This window comes from Myotis daubentonii, chromosome 5 (genome assembly GCF_963259705.1).
Source record: "Myotis daubentonii chromosome 5, mMyoDau2.1, whole genome shotgun sequence".
Lineage (NCBI taxonomy): Eukaryota > Metazoa > Chordata > Mammalia > Chiroptera > Vespertilionidae > Myotis > Myotis daubentonii.
In genome coordinates this window covers 26829854-26845664 of record NC_081844.1, presented here as the reverse complement: position 1 = coordinate 26845664, position 15811 = coordinate 26829854, and the positions used below count along the sequence as shown (strand labels likewise).

Below are 15811 nucleotides of genomic sequence, written 5' to 3'. Positions count from 1 at the left end.
AGGAGGCAGCTGATGGATGTTTCTCTCTCATTGATGTTTCTAACTCTCTATCTCTCTCCCTTCCTCTCTGTAAAAAAATCAATAAAATATATAAAATAAATAAATAAATAACAATGAAAACCTCGGAGATACACACACACACACACACATTCTCGGGTGAGGATTAACAACAACAAAAAGAATTACCATGTGATCCAGCAATTCTACTAAGTATATAGATTCCCAAAGAATTCAAAGCAGTACACCAACGTTCATATCAGCATTATTCACAATAGCCAAGAGATGGACACAACCCATGTCTATCGATAAATTCATGGATAAAGAAAATGTGCTGTATTCATACAACAGAATAATATTCAGTCTTAAAAAGAACATTCAGACATATGTTACAACATGAACCTTGCTCAGTGAAGTGTCAGTCACAAAAGAACAGACATTGCAGCTCTAGAAGGTTCCTAGAGGAGCCAGATTCAGAGACAGAAAGTAGGTGGTGGGTGCCAGCTGCCGAGGGTAAGGATGGGGAGTGCTCGACGGGGACAGAGGTTCTGTTTGGGAAGATGAGGACATTCTGGAGATGGATGGTCAGTGTGAAGGCACCTAATCCCACTGAACTATACACTTAGAAGTGGTAGGGGAGCCCTAGCAGGTTTGGCTCAGTGGATAGAGCATCAGCCTGTGGACTGAAGGGTCCCAGGTTCGATTCCAGTCAAGAGCACATGCCCAGGTTGCGGGCTCAATCCCCGGTTGGGGGCGTGCAGGAAGCAGCCGATCAATGATTCTCTCTCAGCACTGATGTTTCTATCTCTCTCCCCCTCTCCCTTCCTCTCTGAAATAAATAAAAATATCTTTTTTTAAAAAATGGTAGGGGATGTCCTGGCTGGCGTGGCTGAGTGGTTGAGCATTGACCCATGAACCATGAGGTCACAGCTCCATTCTCAGTCAGGGCACATGCCTGGGTTGCGGGCTCAGTCCCCAGTAGGGGGTGTGCAGGTGGCACCCAATCAGTGATTCTCTCTCATCATTGATGTTTCTATCCCTCTTCCTCTCCCTTTCTGAAATCAATAAAAATATATTTTAAAAAATGAAAAATGGTTAAGGTGATCAATTTTATTGTAGTGGACTGCAATTAAAAGCTAGTGATGCCCTGGCCAGTGTGCCTCAGCTGATGGGCATCGTCCCGTGCACTGAAGGATTGCCAGTTCGGTTCAGTTCCCAGTGAGGGCGCATGCCTGGGTTTCAGCCTGCTCCTTGGTAGGGGCTGTGCAGGAGGCAACCGATTGATGTTCCATTCTCACATCAGTGTTTCTCTCACATCAGTGTTTCTCTCTCTCCCCCTCTTCCTTCTTCTCTAAAAATCAATACAGCCGAAACTGGTTTGGCTCAGTGGATAGAGCGTCAGCCTGCGGACTGAAAGGTCCCAGGTTTGATTTCGGTCAAGGGCATGTACCTGGGTTGCGGGCACATCCCCAGTAGGAGATGTGCAGGAGGCAGCTGATCGATGTTTCTAACTCTCTCTCTCTCTCCCTTCCTCTCTGTAAAAAATCAATAAAATATATTTTTAAAAATCAATACAAATATTTTTTAAAATAGTGATAATTTTTTTTAAAAGGGCAACTATTAATATGCCACAGCAGAGGGAAGGCTTGGCAGGAAGGGACTGCAGGACAGGGGCACGGGGTGGGGAAGAGCACAGCGGGGTCAGGCCGCCTGGGTTGAGGGATGACCTTGGGCCCATCAACGCCTTTCCCCAATAAAACCGGGGCCACGGCTAACCCACCTCCCGTTCTGTGATCTGGTTGGAGGCGAAGGCCAGGAGCGCAGGGACTGCTATCGTTTCTGTCCACAGGGTGGCACTTCCTTCCTTCCTTCCGCGCTTTGTCTTGGGAAGGTTCCAAAATGCCTCTGGGGTGAAAGCTGAACGGGCCAAACAGGAAGCTTCAGGGGCTTGCACTGGGCGGTCAATAATTGGGTGATTGACTGAGCCCATGCTCAGCCCTGTGGCAAAGGGGACAATGAACTTGAATGGCCTGCACAGGGGAGTTGGCCAAGCGCTGGCCAGAGGACCAGTACCTGGGAGAGGCAGAGGGAGCGAGGTTTCTGGTATCTGGCCTGGCGGCTCCGTTGAAGGAGGGGTCACTATTACCCATCAGGCACCCCGCTGGGCACGGACTATGGTGCCGACTGGGGTTAGAGCTTTGTGACATACAAGGGTGCACGTGTCTGCAGGATGAACTCATCCGCTCCCTGCGGTGACCGGCACCCACTTTACAGATGGGGAAGGGGAGGCTCGGGGTCCCTGAACCGACTCCCCTGGCCTTTCCCCCTCCAGCCTGGGACGGTCACCATGGGGGTGACCCCCTTTCTGGCTGCAGTCCTCTGGGATGTCACCAGGAACAGCTCAGCCCCCTTGGCTGTCTGGCCAGCCCCCCGGCCTATGGGCTCGGCCCGCACCCAACCTGCTGGTCCTGGAAGGGCAGGGGCGGCAGTCTGGAGTTTGGGGGCTGCCTCCCCAATACGGGTGCGGGCTCGACAGCTCTGGCAGGTCGGGGTGGGTCGCAGAGGGAGCTGCTCCCCGAAGCCCGATGCTCTACACGCCCTCTGATGCCGCCCGCCCCCAGCCCTGGCATCCCAAACCACAGCTGCCTGTGGTGAGTCAGGCTGGAGCCTGCGGGGCTGGGCCCAGGTCCTCTGGAGGAAGGGGGAGAAGGGGACGGGGAGAGCTGCCCCCCAATGCCCTGCCCGGGACGGGGGTGGGGGAAAGCAGCACCCTCTCCCCCTGAGAGGAGGAGGAATGAGGCTGAGGGGGTGTGATCTTGTACAGGTCCCGTCACCCACCCTGGGCTGGTCGCCTCCCCTCCAGGCAGAGCTCGGGTTTCATGCAGCTTGCAGCTTCCTGGCCTCAGCACAGGGGCTTCCTCCTCCCCGAGCCCCGCCCGCCCGGCCCAGCTGTTCCCACTCAGCCTGGCGTCCTCTCCCACGCCGCCTGGGACGGAGGAGGGGGCCTGGGAGTTCAGTGAGACCAGCACCCTGGACTCCGAAATCCTCCCGTCTCACCGACTGCAGGCCCAGCGTGACCACGCCTGTGCCCTCGGGTCCGCTCGGCCCTGCTTTGCGGTGGACACCAGCCTTCGCATTTGCTGTCCCCTCTGCCGGGACACTGGCTCCGCCCTTCTGTCCCCTGGGGGCTCAGGTCTGGGCTCTCAGGACACCTCCTCCCTGGGCCTCCTACAAAGCCCTCGCCCCCCGCCCCCCACATTCCAACAGCATTTATCAATAACTGAAATGACCTCGGGGTTAAATTCCAGGTCTGGTTCCAGTTCAAACCCCAGCTCTGCCAACATCAGCTGCCAACCCTTACCTGTAAGGAACCTCGGAGCCAGCTCAGAGCACCTGCTCAACCCTGACGCCGTGGCCTCCACTGGAGCGCGGCTTCCCGGACGGGGTGCAGGTCACAGATGTGAGCCCACATTTCCAAGTCAGTCGAGGGCCACTGGGGGTCCTGGGACCACCGTGCGGGCGGATCAGTGTGGGCCACACACGGAGGGTCCCAGGGCATCCAAACAACGCTGTGCCGACGCCCGGAGACCCGTCCTGCCGGCCGTCCCCCAGCCGCTCGCGGGAGGCGGGAGGTGCGGGCGAGGGGTTCGGCCTCAGCACCACCACCTGTCCGCCAGGTGACCGGGCGTGTGCCTATCTGACCAGCAGCCACTGGTCCTGAACGACCTCACGTACCCGAACCCAGGCCGCTCCTGTCACCTTTAGGGCCTGACCCAGTGCAGGTGCGCGTCCAGTTCTCACTGGTCTCTTTCTACCCGTGCGACCTGGACAAGGCAGACCCTCAGAGGCTCCCTCTCGTCTGAAAAGTGAAGCGACCCTGAGGCCCGCTGCCCTGGCCGGGGACCTAACTGGCCCGTCTCCCCGTCTGTAAGGTGAACCTTCCTCAGGGCTCAGGATGGCCGGGCCGCGCTGGGGGTGGGGTGCACGCAGGACTAGGAACGGGCGGGGTGTAGGGCTGACCCTCGGTTCTGTGGTCCGGTGACCTGGTTCCCCACTCCCTGGTCCTGGGGAATGAATCTTACTCCCTCCACAGGCTGGGCCCAGCGCGCAGCGGCCTCTGGCCAGCCTCCAGGATTCAGAAAAGAGCCGGTGGCTGCTCGTGGAGAGGCTCCAAGAGTGGGCGGGGGTGGGAGCAGGGGTGCAGGCTGGAGGCTGTGGGCCTGAGCCTATCCTGCTGGCTGTCCCCGGCATCTGGCCAGATCCCGGCAGTGAGTCAGGGCCGAGGCATGTTGGAGGGCCAGGGCCGCTCCCGGCCCCTGTGAGCTCAGCACCTCCCTGAACCCATCCGCCCACAGGGCCCCGGCCAGCCACGCTCCCACACACACTTGCTCACTCCTTTGGGTCAGTCCCTGGAGACGGGGGTTTAGGGGACAGACATGGCCCCTTCCTCCTCTTGGGGAACCGAGCTGCAGGCAGACACAGGCCTCCGCGGCCCCTCCGGGAACCCCACGCCTGCTTTCTCTCAGGCGCTCTAGGCTCAGGGGGAAATACGCTCTTCTCCTGCCCTGGACTCTCAGCTGGGCTGGGGGCGCTCCTGGCACCTTCCCCCACAAAGGTGAGCAGGTGGGAGGCCAGCTGTGCTAGCGGGAATGGCCACCAGAGTGACCGCTGTTATTCAGCTGACCACGGGCCAAAGCCTGTTCTAGCTGAGGCTGCAAGGCTGGTGGGCAGCCTTAAGGGGGGGGGTTCCCCCTGGGACACTGGCAATAGCCAGAAACATTTGTGGGTGTCACAACTGAGGTGGGTGCTCCTGGCATCTAGCAGGGGGAGGCCCAGGGATGGTGCTGAATGTCCTGTCATGTCCAGGACTGCCCACCACAGACAATGACCGGCCCAACGGTCACCAGGGCTGCGGTGGAAAACCCTAGTGCTGGTCGTCTGTTGCCCTTTAGACGTGGATGGTGCAGACAGGGGCTCTGCTCCCACTTCACACTCTACCGACCTGGAGCAGCAGCCCAGGGCCGGGTGAACAGGCACGGCCAGGCGCTGGCACGCAGCAGGCCCCTGGAGCCCCACAGGCAGCTTCCATGCCCAGGACCTCCGTGGTCAGTGCTGAGTGCCCACTGGATGCTCAGGTGCTGCTAGAACTTCCTGTCCGCTGCCTAGAATGCCCGTCTCTGATTAAAACACGAATCGTGCTTATTGTAAACACTTCAGTGGTACAGAGGTGGGCAGAACCCAACACCCAGAGGGTCCTGGAACAATCTACTGGCTTCGGGCACAGCTGTACCAGGGGCAACAGGTGTCCACGGCTCTACTTCTCTCCCCTCAGGCAGGCAGGCGGCGAGCTTCCCACCGAGTAGTGCCAGATCACCGAAAATGAGCTTTAGCTGAACACCGACTGGCCGGCCCTGGAGTGGTTCCATGCTTCATCAGTCAGGGTTTATTCTGACTGGGATCGGAACACAAAAGTAACGATGGCACACGGGCTAGTTTCGGTCAACCTCTTCTCCCCTTTAAAGAAGTCCACGCTGACACCAGCTCTCCCATCATCAGATCCCAGTTCTGTGTCGCCCCCAGAGCACGGCACCGCTCCTTTCTTGTGGAATGTGGCTGCCGGGTCTCCAGCCATCACACCCAAATTCCAGGGAATAAAGGGTAGGGGAAGGAAAGCGTATACTCCCTTGCCTTTTAAGGATCCTTCTCGAAGTCTCGTACAACACTTCCACTTACATGGCTCAATGTAGCTGCAAAAGAGGCTGGGAAACGAGTTTGGACCAGGCACAGCTCCAGGGTGGCATCTGCTCACCTGTGACTCCTCCATGGGGCAGAGGGATCCTTTCCACTTTCATCTGTGTCCTGGGTGCCTAGCACAGTGGCACTCACAGACACGCTCTGAATGAATAAAAAAGGGCCAAACTTGAATAATAAATGATAAAGACCCGGAATTTGTCATCATACACTATGGTGTCATTTGTACAGTGTTGTCACAGATGTGAAGTCACAGGCCTGGCACAGGTAAGTCAGTTCTCTAGGGTTACCTGGCCCAGGGCAGTCCAGCATCTGAGGCAAAAAAGTTGGGGATGGGGTGGGGGGAGAATTCAGTAAAAATCCCATTTATGTTTAAACACTTTTTAAAAATATATTTTTATTGATTTTAGAGAGGGAGAGAGATAAAACATCAATGATGAGAATCACTGATCAGCTGTCTCCTGTACATCCCCTACTGGGGATCGCGCCTGAAACCCAGGCATGTGCCCTTGGCCAGAACCGAACCTGGGACCCTTCAGTCCGCAGGCTGACACTCTATCCACTGAGCCCAACTGGCTAGGGCTAAACGTTTAATTTTAAGCTGATCTCACCACCAAGGCACTAACCACACACCACAAACGATTCCCATTATGTGCAAGACAGTCCGAGCGGCTCCCAGCTACCACTCCGTGTCCACCAAACTCCAGAGATAGTCGCTGATGAACTTCTTGGAGAGCTGGGTGCTGTCCAGGTGGATGGGCTGGGCCACGCTGGGGCCGCGATGGACTGAGGGCAGGATGTAAGGAAACCCGACGCACAGCCCCCTCCATAACCCCCCAGCCAGAGGATAACGCCTTCAAAATGTGTTAGTAAGATGTTTAGAGCCCTGGCCGGTTTGGCTCACTGGACAGAGCGTCAGCCTGCAAACTGAAAGGTCCCAGGTTTGATTCCGGTCAAGGGCACATGCCTGGGTTGTGGGCTCGATCCCCGGTGGGGGACCTGCAGGAGGCAGCCGATCCATGATTCTCTCTCATCATGGATGTTTCTCTCTCTCTCTCTCCCTCTTCCTTCCTCTCTGAAGTCAATAAAAAAATATTTTTTAAAAAAAGATGTTTAGAGACAAACAGATTTTTGTGAAGAAAAATTTAAGCTCTAATAATGCACCATATTGTTTTTTAAATTGTGGTAAAATAGATATAACATGAAATCTACCATCTTAACCACTTTTTTAAAAATCCTCATCAGAGGATATTTTTCCATTGATTTTTAGAGGGAAAGACAGAAATACCGATGTGAGAGAAACACATCGATTGGTTGCCTCCTGCACGTGCCCCAACCAGGGCCCAGGCCAGGGAGGAGCCTGCAACCGAGGTCCATGCCCCTGACCAGAATCGAACCCGGGACCCTTTGGTCCGCAGGCCAACGCTCTATCCACTGAGGCGAGGGCACCATCTTAAGTGTGCCATCAACACATGCATATTGTTGTGCAACCATCACCACCATCCATCTCCAGAGCCTTTTCATTGTAAAACAGAAACACTGCCCCCATTAAACACTAAGTCCCCAGCCCCTGAAACCGACCATCTACTTCCTGTCTCTACGGCTTTGATTCCTGAGGCGGGGGAGGAGCCTGCAACCGAGGTACATGCCCTTGACAGGAATCGAACCTGGGATCTCATGGAAGTGCCATCTTACAGTATATATCTTTTTGTTCCTGGCTTATTTCACTCAGCACGTCCCCCAGGCTCAAGCATGTTGCAACGCGTCAGAATTTCCTTCCCTTTAAGGCTGAATACTATTCCACTGTATGTGTACGCTCCATTGTTCATCCAGTTAAATAGCAATGAACACATGGGTTGCGTCCACCTTCTGTGACCAGTGCTACTATGAACAATGATGTATCTGTCCCAGTGCCTGCTTCCAGCTCTTCAGTGTTTACACTCGGAAGCGTACAGGACCGCCGCCCTGTTCCACAGCGGCCGCAGCACTTCACATCCCACCAGCAGTGCTCAGGGCGCCTTTTCTCCACCAAGGATACTGCCTTTGATCATCTCCGGTTCACACTCGTAATCCCACTCGATTTTACTAATTCGGTGATAAAGCTGAGCCACATACCTGCGTAAGAATACAAAAAGAGAGAGAGCGAGAAAAGAAAGTTACCCCAGCAGCAACCCCGAAAAACGCTGTGGACTGAACACACAGGCTCAGGCACACACTCACTGGCATGTGTGGGACCTACATGGCGGCAGGGATGGTGACCGTTGTGTCGTCGTCAACCTCCTTCTCCTGTTTTTCGAGATCGGCCTCCACCTCCTTGAGGTCCTCCAGCTCCCTGGTGAGCTGAGTAGGGCAGGCAGTTAAGGATCCGACTTTGGAGGGAGGGCTGCCCACATGCTAAAAGCAGCCCCATGGGGCCCAGGGCGTCTGGCTCCAAGCTCGGTTTCTAGTGCGAATGGCTTCACACCTCCGAGGAGAGGCGGAGGAAAGGATATAGGAGGCTGGCCTTCAGGTGAGTGTCCTCCTCGCTGGCCTTCTGAAGCCTGGCTTCAATCTGCTGCAATTCAGCACCCCCCTGGCACGCCTGCTCCTTCGCATCAAGAAGGCTCTGGGCAACATTCTTCTCTGCCTCGAGGATCTCTGTGGGTGGAAGAAGGCGGAGGCCCCTCAACTCGGGCTTCCTGGGGTCTGTCCTGGGCGAGCCCGAGGAGGCTGTGGTTCACGGGCCTGTGGCCTCAACTACCCCCCATCAATGGCGAACGGTCCACTTCCCTGTCTGCAGTTCCCCAACCCATTCATCCTATTTCCGAACACCCACTAGACCAGTGGTTCTGGACCGGGGCTGTGAATTAGAGTCACCTGGGAATCTTTTCAAAATCCTGACTTCTGGGCCCCGTCCTCCGGAAATTCTGTTTCTTTGTTACGGGGTGGGGCCACAACATTAGTAACAAAGAAACAGAATTTCCGGAGGATGAGGCCCAGAAATCAGGATTCTAAAAAGATTCCCAGGTGATTCTAATGTGCAGCCAAGGTTGAGAACCACTGCACTAGACAGTTCCGCCTGGACCTTGTGTAAATACTGCCATTTCACTGAAACACATTTGAATCCACACAAAGTTAATTAATTAATCACTTAAGGTTCTTCTTGCACACCTAATCTTAATTTATAACGTCACAGTCCCTCCTGTTGCCCAAGCAAGAAGCCTGGGACTGACTCACTTTCTGCACCCAATTGGCCATCCAGGCCTGACAGCTCCCCCTGCCTCTCTGGTGCAGGTCCTCTGTCCCTCGAGGGCCAGGGACCCTGCACAGCCTCCCCCATGTGCCCTGGCGTGGTCTCTCCTGTTGCCAATCTGCTGATCCTTTCTTCCCTCTCCCTTCAGAGTGGCTGCACCCGAGGCCAAACGCATCACTCCCCTACTCAGAGACCTCCCATGGCTCCCCAGTGCCTCCAGGACAAGGCCCAGGGCCCTCTGGGCATCTTCACTGTTCCTGCTCCTTTCTCCCTCCTTTCCACCCCACCGCGTGTTTTCCTCTCTGCTCTGGCTGCAAAGATGCCTCCTTCTGCAAATGCCACATGTTTCAGTCCTGGGCCTCTGCCTGCCTGTCCTCCCTGGGACACATCCGGACCTCCTGGGGAATGCCAGGCAGGGGGCCACTCTCTTCTCCCTCCTGGGGGATGACTGTGCCCCCATGACAGCCCATCACATTGAATTACTTCTTCCTCGAACCAGAGATTGCATCTTACAGCCACCATGTATCGCCAGCACCTACTCGGAATAAACACAACGTCCAGAAAGATTAAACACACCTTAAGGTAACTGTGTTCCTTCCCATAGAGTTGGAGGAACCTGCCAACAGATTGAAAATGCTCCTCAAAGGGCTGGCATTTAAGGGTTTAACAAAGTGACATTAAGTTAATTTTTAACCAAAGTATTATTACACGCATATGGTTGTGAACATTTACACACACACACGCCCCCCTCGAAGCCTCTCCACCCCTCTGGGGCAGGGACTTTCCACTCTTCACCAGTTTCTCAGGCACCGGCCTTCATAGTTTCGGTAATTCGCTTATGCTGCTTTCTTGGTTTGTCTGTCTGAGATGTGCCTGCCGATTTCCTGTTCGGAGAGCCGAGGGTCTGGCTTTCTTAGGAGCCTTCCTGCCCCTTCTCCACTCACCCTCCTGAGTGTGGCCCCCCGAGCAGGACAACCTGGCAGCCCCTGCTCAGCGCATCCTCCCGACCCCTCCCACCCTCTGAGAGGTCCAGGGACTTGTCCGCAGGCACACAGCTCCGAAGCCTGGATTTGAACCCGATTCACTGACTCAGCGCCCCAGCTCCTAGAACACAGACTCCTCTCTCCAGCCCCAAATCCAACCAACTGTGGCTCAGGGCTAAGAGTCATATTTGATGGAGTCTTGGATTCGACAAAAATGATGCTATTTGTCCAGTGTTCTCTCCACATCGATCTATTTAATCCTCTCCATGGCCCGGGCTCCCCCCAGCTCCTTAGGGTTCCTGCTAAAACATCATCGCACACGCCCCCAAACATCACCACTCCTCCCTGCACATCCTCGTCTTCCTCCTGCGCCTGTCGCCTCCGGACTATTCATTTTTCTGTTTATTGCGCGTCATCCCCCTACTGGCAATCAGCCCCCCTAAGGGATTTTGTTTTGTTCTCCGCTGCCATCCAGGTGGGCACCGTGCCTGGCACAGCAGGTGCTGCGTAAAACCTCTAAATAACCTTAGGAAGTGGAAGTGCTGGGCTTCAAACCCGGCGCCCCCGTCCCTGCTCACCGAGCGTTCGGATCTGCGCCAGACGCCCAACCCCTCTATTCACCACTAAACCCTGAAGGTGGCTGCTGTCCTGCAGCCCATGTCACGGGTGGAGAAACTGAGGCTCCGAGTGAGCAGGCCCGCCCGCTAGCCCCAGGGGAAGTTGGCAGAGGGTTGGGGGCACCCGGGAGGGAGGGAGGGGCTTTGGCGGCCGGCCTGGCTGCACCTTCCCAAGAGGAGGGCCTGGGTCCCGGCCTCGCCCCCGCCCTCACCTCGCAGCTGCTGCTCGGCGCCGTCCTGCGTCTCCAGCAGCCGCTCCAGCATCTGCCCGTAGCGCCCCAGTAGCCGCCGCTGCTGCGCCGCGGCGTGGTTGGCGCCCAGGAGGCTCAGCAGCCCCTGGCACAACTCCTCCATGTCGCGGAAGGCCGCCATGACTGCGTGAGCGCCCATCCCGCGCAAATTTAACTGCTTGCTGGGTCCGCCCCCTTCCTGAAGGGACCCATTCCTACTGGCTTGATCCTCCGCCAGTCATTAACAATGGGGGACGCCCCTCTGGTCTGGCCTAGTACGCCTGCGCCGGGTCCTGCGTCAGTCATTGGCGATGGCCAATCGACGCAGGGAGGCGGGTGCCTCCAGGTCCTACCTGATGCGCCTGCGCAGACAGGAAAGCGGCTGCTAGAGCTGGAAGCTGTGGATACCTCCTTAGTTGGAGCACCTGCAGCAGGCAGGGCGGCGTTCTAGGGGCCAAGCAGGGAGTTGCTTCTATCTAGTGGATCTGAGGTTTACAGTGGGAGACTCACAATAAATAAGGAAATTCTATAAGTGGCCGCATAGCCAGATGGAGTCTACAACCAGATTTATTGGATTCCAATCCCAGCTTTGCTACTTACCAGCTGTGTTACCTTGGGCACATAATTCCATCCCTCTGTGCCTCACTTTCCTTCTCAATAAAATGAAGATCATCATTGTACTTGCTTCAGGGTTGGCGTGAGATTAAATGAGGACGATCTCTGTGACTCAATAGCCATAGAGGTGTTAAATAAAACATATGAGCCCTGACTGGTTTGGCTCAGTGGGTGGAGCGTCGACCTGCGGACCGAGGGGTCCCAGGTTCGATTCCGGTCGGGGCCATGTACCTTGGTTGTGGGCACATCCCCAGTGGGGAGTGTGCAGGAGGCAACTGAATCGATGTTTCTGACTATCACTCTCCTTCTCCCTTCCTCTCTGTAAAAAATCAATAAAATATATTTAAAAAACACATATGAAATGCTAGCTGGTGAGGTGCTTAACGCACCAAACAGTAGAGGAAAGACAAACTGCACACTTGTGACATGTTCCTCAAACTGAGGAGAAGAAATAAAAGCAGTGGGTCATGATCAGCCGTTTCTACAAAATGTAATGGAAAAGTTCAGTGCATTGTGTGTGGAAGGTTAGTTAAGTACTTGTATTGTTTGGGGACACTCCAAATTCTGCATTTGTGTCCTGGGTGTGGCAGGCTGTATTTTTGAAAAATGACTACAGAAATACCGTAGTTCCCACCTTGCCACTCCCCATCAGAAGCTAGACTCTAACTCCTTTCCTCTTTAACATGAGCAGGACTTTGTGCAACAAATAGCATGTGGCAGACAGGACACTGTGCAACTTCCAAGCATAGGTCAGAAACTCGGATACATCTTTTGCCTGGTGATAGCTCTCTCTCAGTCTTGGGGTGCTCTCAGCCCAGGCAACGTGAAGGTCCCAGATAAGCCAATGAAGCACCAGACAAATGAGTGAATATTGAAATGATTCCAGCTCCCAGCCTTCAGGCCACTCAGCTGACACCGAGAGGAGCAAAAATGAGTTGTCCCCATCAAGCCCTGCTCCAACTGCAAATCTGTGCGCAAGATAAATGTCATTGTTTAAAGCCAGTAAATTTGGGGGTAATTTGTTACACAGCCATGACACCTGAATGGCTGGGCCACATGTGAAATTCATTTTACTATCGGTCACATAAAAATATCATTGGAAGTCACTGCTACAGCAGCAAGACCTCATTATAAGAGAGAAAACATGAACAGGATACTTTGAACCATAACACCTGCTGTGAAGGCAATTAAACAGGGTCATGGGGTAGTCACTAGATTTGGGGTGGGGGATGGTGATCAGGATTGGACTTCCTGAGCAGGAGCTATATGAACTAGGACCTGAGTGATGAAAAGGTGTTGGAATACAAACAGCCAGGGAGAAGAAAGAGCAAGTGCAAAGGCTGCTGAGGTTCGGGAAATTCTTTAATTTGTTTAAGGCAGGGGTCCTCAAACTTTTTAAACTGGGGGCCAGTTCACTGTCCCTCAGACCGTTGGAGGGCCGGACTATAGTTTAAAAAAAAACTATGAACAAATTCCTATGCACACTGCACATATCTTATTTTGAAGTAAAAAAACAAAACGGGAACAAATACAATATTTGTATTTGCCTGTGGCCCGCAGGCTGTAGTTTGAGGACCCCTGGTTTAAGGAATAGCAAGGGAGTTGGCGTGGCTGGAGAGGGGTGAGCAAGAGGGTTTCCAGGAGCCCTGAAGTTCTCTCTGGCATAACAGGAATTATTGGAAGACATTAAGTAGGGGTGAACTAGGGAAGATCTCAATTCCTGATCTTCTGGAATCGAGGGAACTTGCAGGCTGACTGGATATATAAAATGAGGGAGAGAGTTTAGGACCCCAGAAGACCATCCCCAGATTTTGGGGGTTAAGAAGCTCCCCAGCCTTTGTCTCATGGACCAGCTAGAAGATTTAGAAGTCATGACACCTGCCCTGGTCAGTGTGTCTCAGTTGGTTGAGTGTCATTCTGTGCACCAAGAGGTCACAGGTTCCATTCCTGGTCAGGGCACATGCCTGGGTTGTGGTTGCAGCCTGGATCCCCAGTAGGGCCACTCAGGAGGCAGCGCAATTGATATTCCACTCTCACATCGATGTTTCTCTCTACTTCTCCCTTCCTTTCTAACAATCAGCAGGAATACCTACAAAAGACGCCGTGGCACCTGAGTTATTTCCTGCAGAAATATTGGTGCCTGGTGTCTGGCATGGAGCCTGGTCCCCAGAGTCAGCACTCAAGGCCAGTGTTGCTCACCCTCCTGGTGGCTGAGCATTGGATGATGACATGGATCTGTCACCATCAGCTGCGTGACCTTTGGTGGCAGGAGCTCACCTTCTGTGCCTGAAGGCAGTGGGGTGGATTACTTAACAAGGCAGAATGAAATAATGAGGAGATAAGGCCTGGGATTTCATTTCTGGCTCTGCAGTTTACCTGTGACCTTGGCAAGTTCTTAACCTTTCTAAGCCATGGGCTAATGATAGCTCTCTTATCAGTGGGGGGGTTGGGGGATAGGGGGTGTTCAAGAGATAAAAGCCATTTGAAATTGCACAACCATAGCCTGACAGATATAAATGCTCTGGTCAAAAAGGCCACTCACCTCTCCTCCAAAAAGCAAAGTCAGAACCACTTCACAGCCAGTAGCATGGCTACTATTAAAAAAAAAGCAAGCCAGCCCTGGCGAGTGTGGCTCAGTTGGTGGAGCACCATCCCCCTACACCAAAAGGTCATGGGTTCGATTCCGGGTCAGGGCACATAGGTTACGGGTTCGACCCCAGTTGGGGTGTGTGTGAGAGGCAGCCAGTTGATGTGTCTCTTTCACATTTCTCTCTCTCTCTCTCTCTCTCTCTCTCTCTCTCTCTCTCTCTCTCTCCCTCCCTCCCTCCCACCCTCCCTCCCTTCCTCTCTCCAAAATCAATAAACATATCCTCCTGTGAGGATGAAAAACAAAACAATGGAAAATAAGTGTTGGCAGGGATGTGAAGAAGTCGGAACCCTTGTCATTGTTGGTGGGAATGTAAAATGGTGCAGCCACTATGGAAAACAATATACAACAATAAAGAATTTAAATAAATAAAAAAACACACAATATAGCAGCCCCCTCCATTACAAAGAATTACCATATGACCTAGCAGTTTCACTTCTAAGTATATACCCCCCAAATTGAAAGCTGGAACTGGAAGATATTTGTGTGGTAGGCAGGTAGACAGGAGCAGAGCAAGGACGATGGGCCAGGCACAGAACACAGGTCACCAGGATGGAAGGCCCTAGGTGCCCAGCAAAAGACGATTGTCAGGTGGGCTCTCACTGGTGACATTTCCTGCCCTGGCACAGCAAGGGTCCCTGGTGGTTTGGACCTGCCCCCCTCCCCCCTTGAGATAACATCCCCTGCCTACAGATAACATCCAAGCCTCAGTTGTAGTTCAGCTCCAGGCCCAGAAAAGCAACAAAACCAGACCAGCGACCCCATGGCTGGCCTCAGGACCAACTTCATTGGAGAGTGAATCCGTGGAGACCTTGACCTGCAAGGACAGACTGGAAAGCTGATGAATATTCTATGAAGATCTTCCCCTGGCAGCTCCCCTAACATCTTCACCCTCAAAACCCTCAGGACTGAGGCTACAGCTCACTCTCCTCCCAGGAGCTTGCCTACGCTGTTGGTTTTTTCGCTTTCCCGTCCTTTCTGCCTCCCCCAGGCACGTTCCCATTAGCTTCCTCACTCCCAAGTCCCAAGGCTCCTCCTTTCCCCTCTATAACTTGCTTCCTAAGCCCGTTTCGTCTAGGAGTTGCTTCTACCTCTGTGAATTTCCAAATAAATGTTCTCCTATGGTGCGAGCCTTGCTCTGAAATCTTTCCGTGGCTAGGTCGCTCAACCCAGGTCTGGTCCGACCCTCCCAGTCTAACACCTACCCTGCGCCTGCATTTGTACACCAGCATCACTGACAGTAGCCAACAAGTAGAAGCAATCAGGTGTCTATTGTTGGATGAATGGATAAACAAGGTGTAGTATGTATATACTATGAAATATTATTCAGTCTTAAAAAGGGAAGGGCATTCTGCCATATGCTACAGCACGGATGGATCTTAAGGATATTATGCTAAGTGAAATAAGCCAGACACAGAGGACAAATCCTGTATGGTTCCACTGATGTGAGGACCCTAGAGCAGGCAAATTCATAGAGACAGAAAGAATGGTGCCTGGAGCTGGGGGTGGGGGGTGATGAGTTAATGTTTAATGGGGACAGAGTTTCAGTTTAGGAAGATAGAGTCCTGGAAATGGGTGGTGGTGATGGCTGCACAACAATGTGAATGTACTTAACTGAAACTTAAAAATGGCTTAGCCCAGCCAGTGTGGCTCAGTGGTTTAGCGCCGACCCATGAACCAGGAGGTCACGGCACATGCCCTGGCGGCAAGCTTGATCCCCAGTAGAGGGTGTGCAGGAG

At 53.7% G+C, this 15811-nt stretch overlaps 1 protein-coding gene across 1 annotated transcript; it reads right to left on the bottom strand.

The window, feature by feature from the left end:
* Window positions 1-6113: 6113 nt before the first annotated feature.
* On the bottom strand, window positions 6114-10980 carry SPC24 (SPC24 component of NDC80 kinetochore complex). Its single transcript, XM_059696754.1, has 5 exons — window positions 10793-10980; window positions 8213-8385; window positions 7988-8088; window positions 7787-7863; window positions 6114-6534 (listed from the first exon to the last, which is right to left on the bottom strand). Exons 1-5 carry the CDS (start codon window positions 10968-10970, stop codon window positions 6428-6430), a joined length of 636 nt encoding a protein of 211 aa, XP_059552737.1. The 5' UTR covers window positions 10971-10980; the 3' UTR covers window positions 6114-6427.
* Window positions 10981-15811: the final 4831 nt, after the last annotated feature.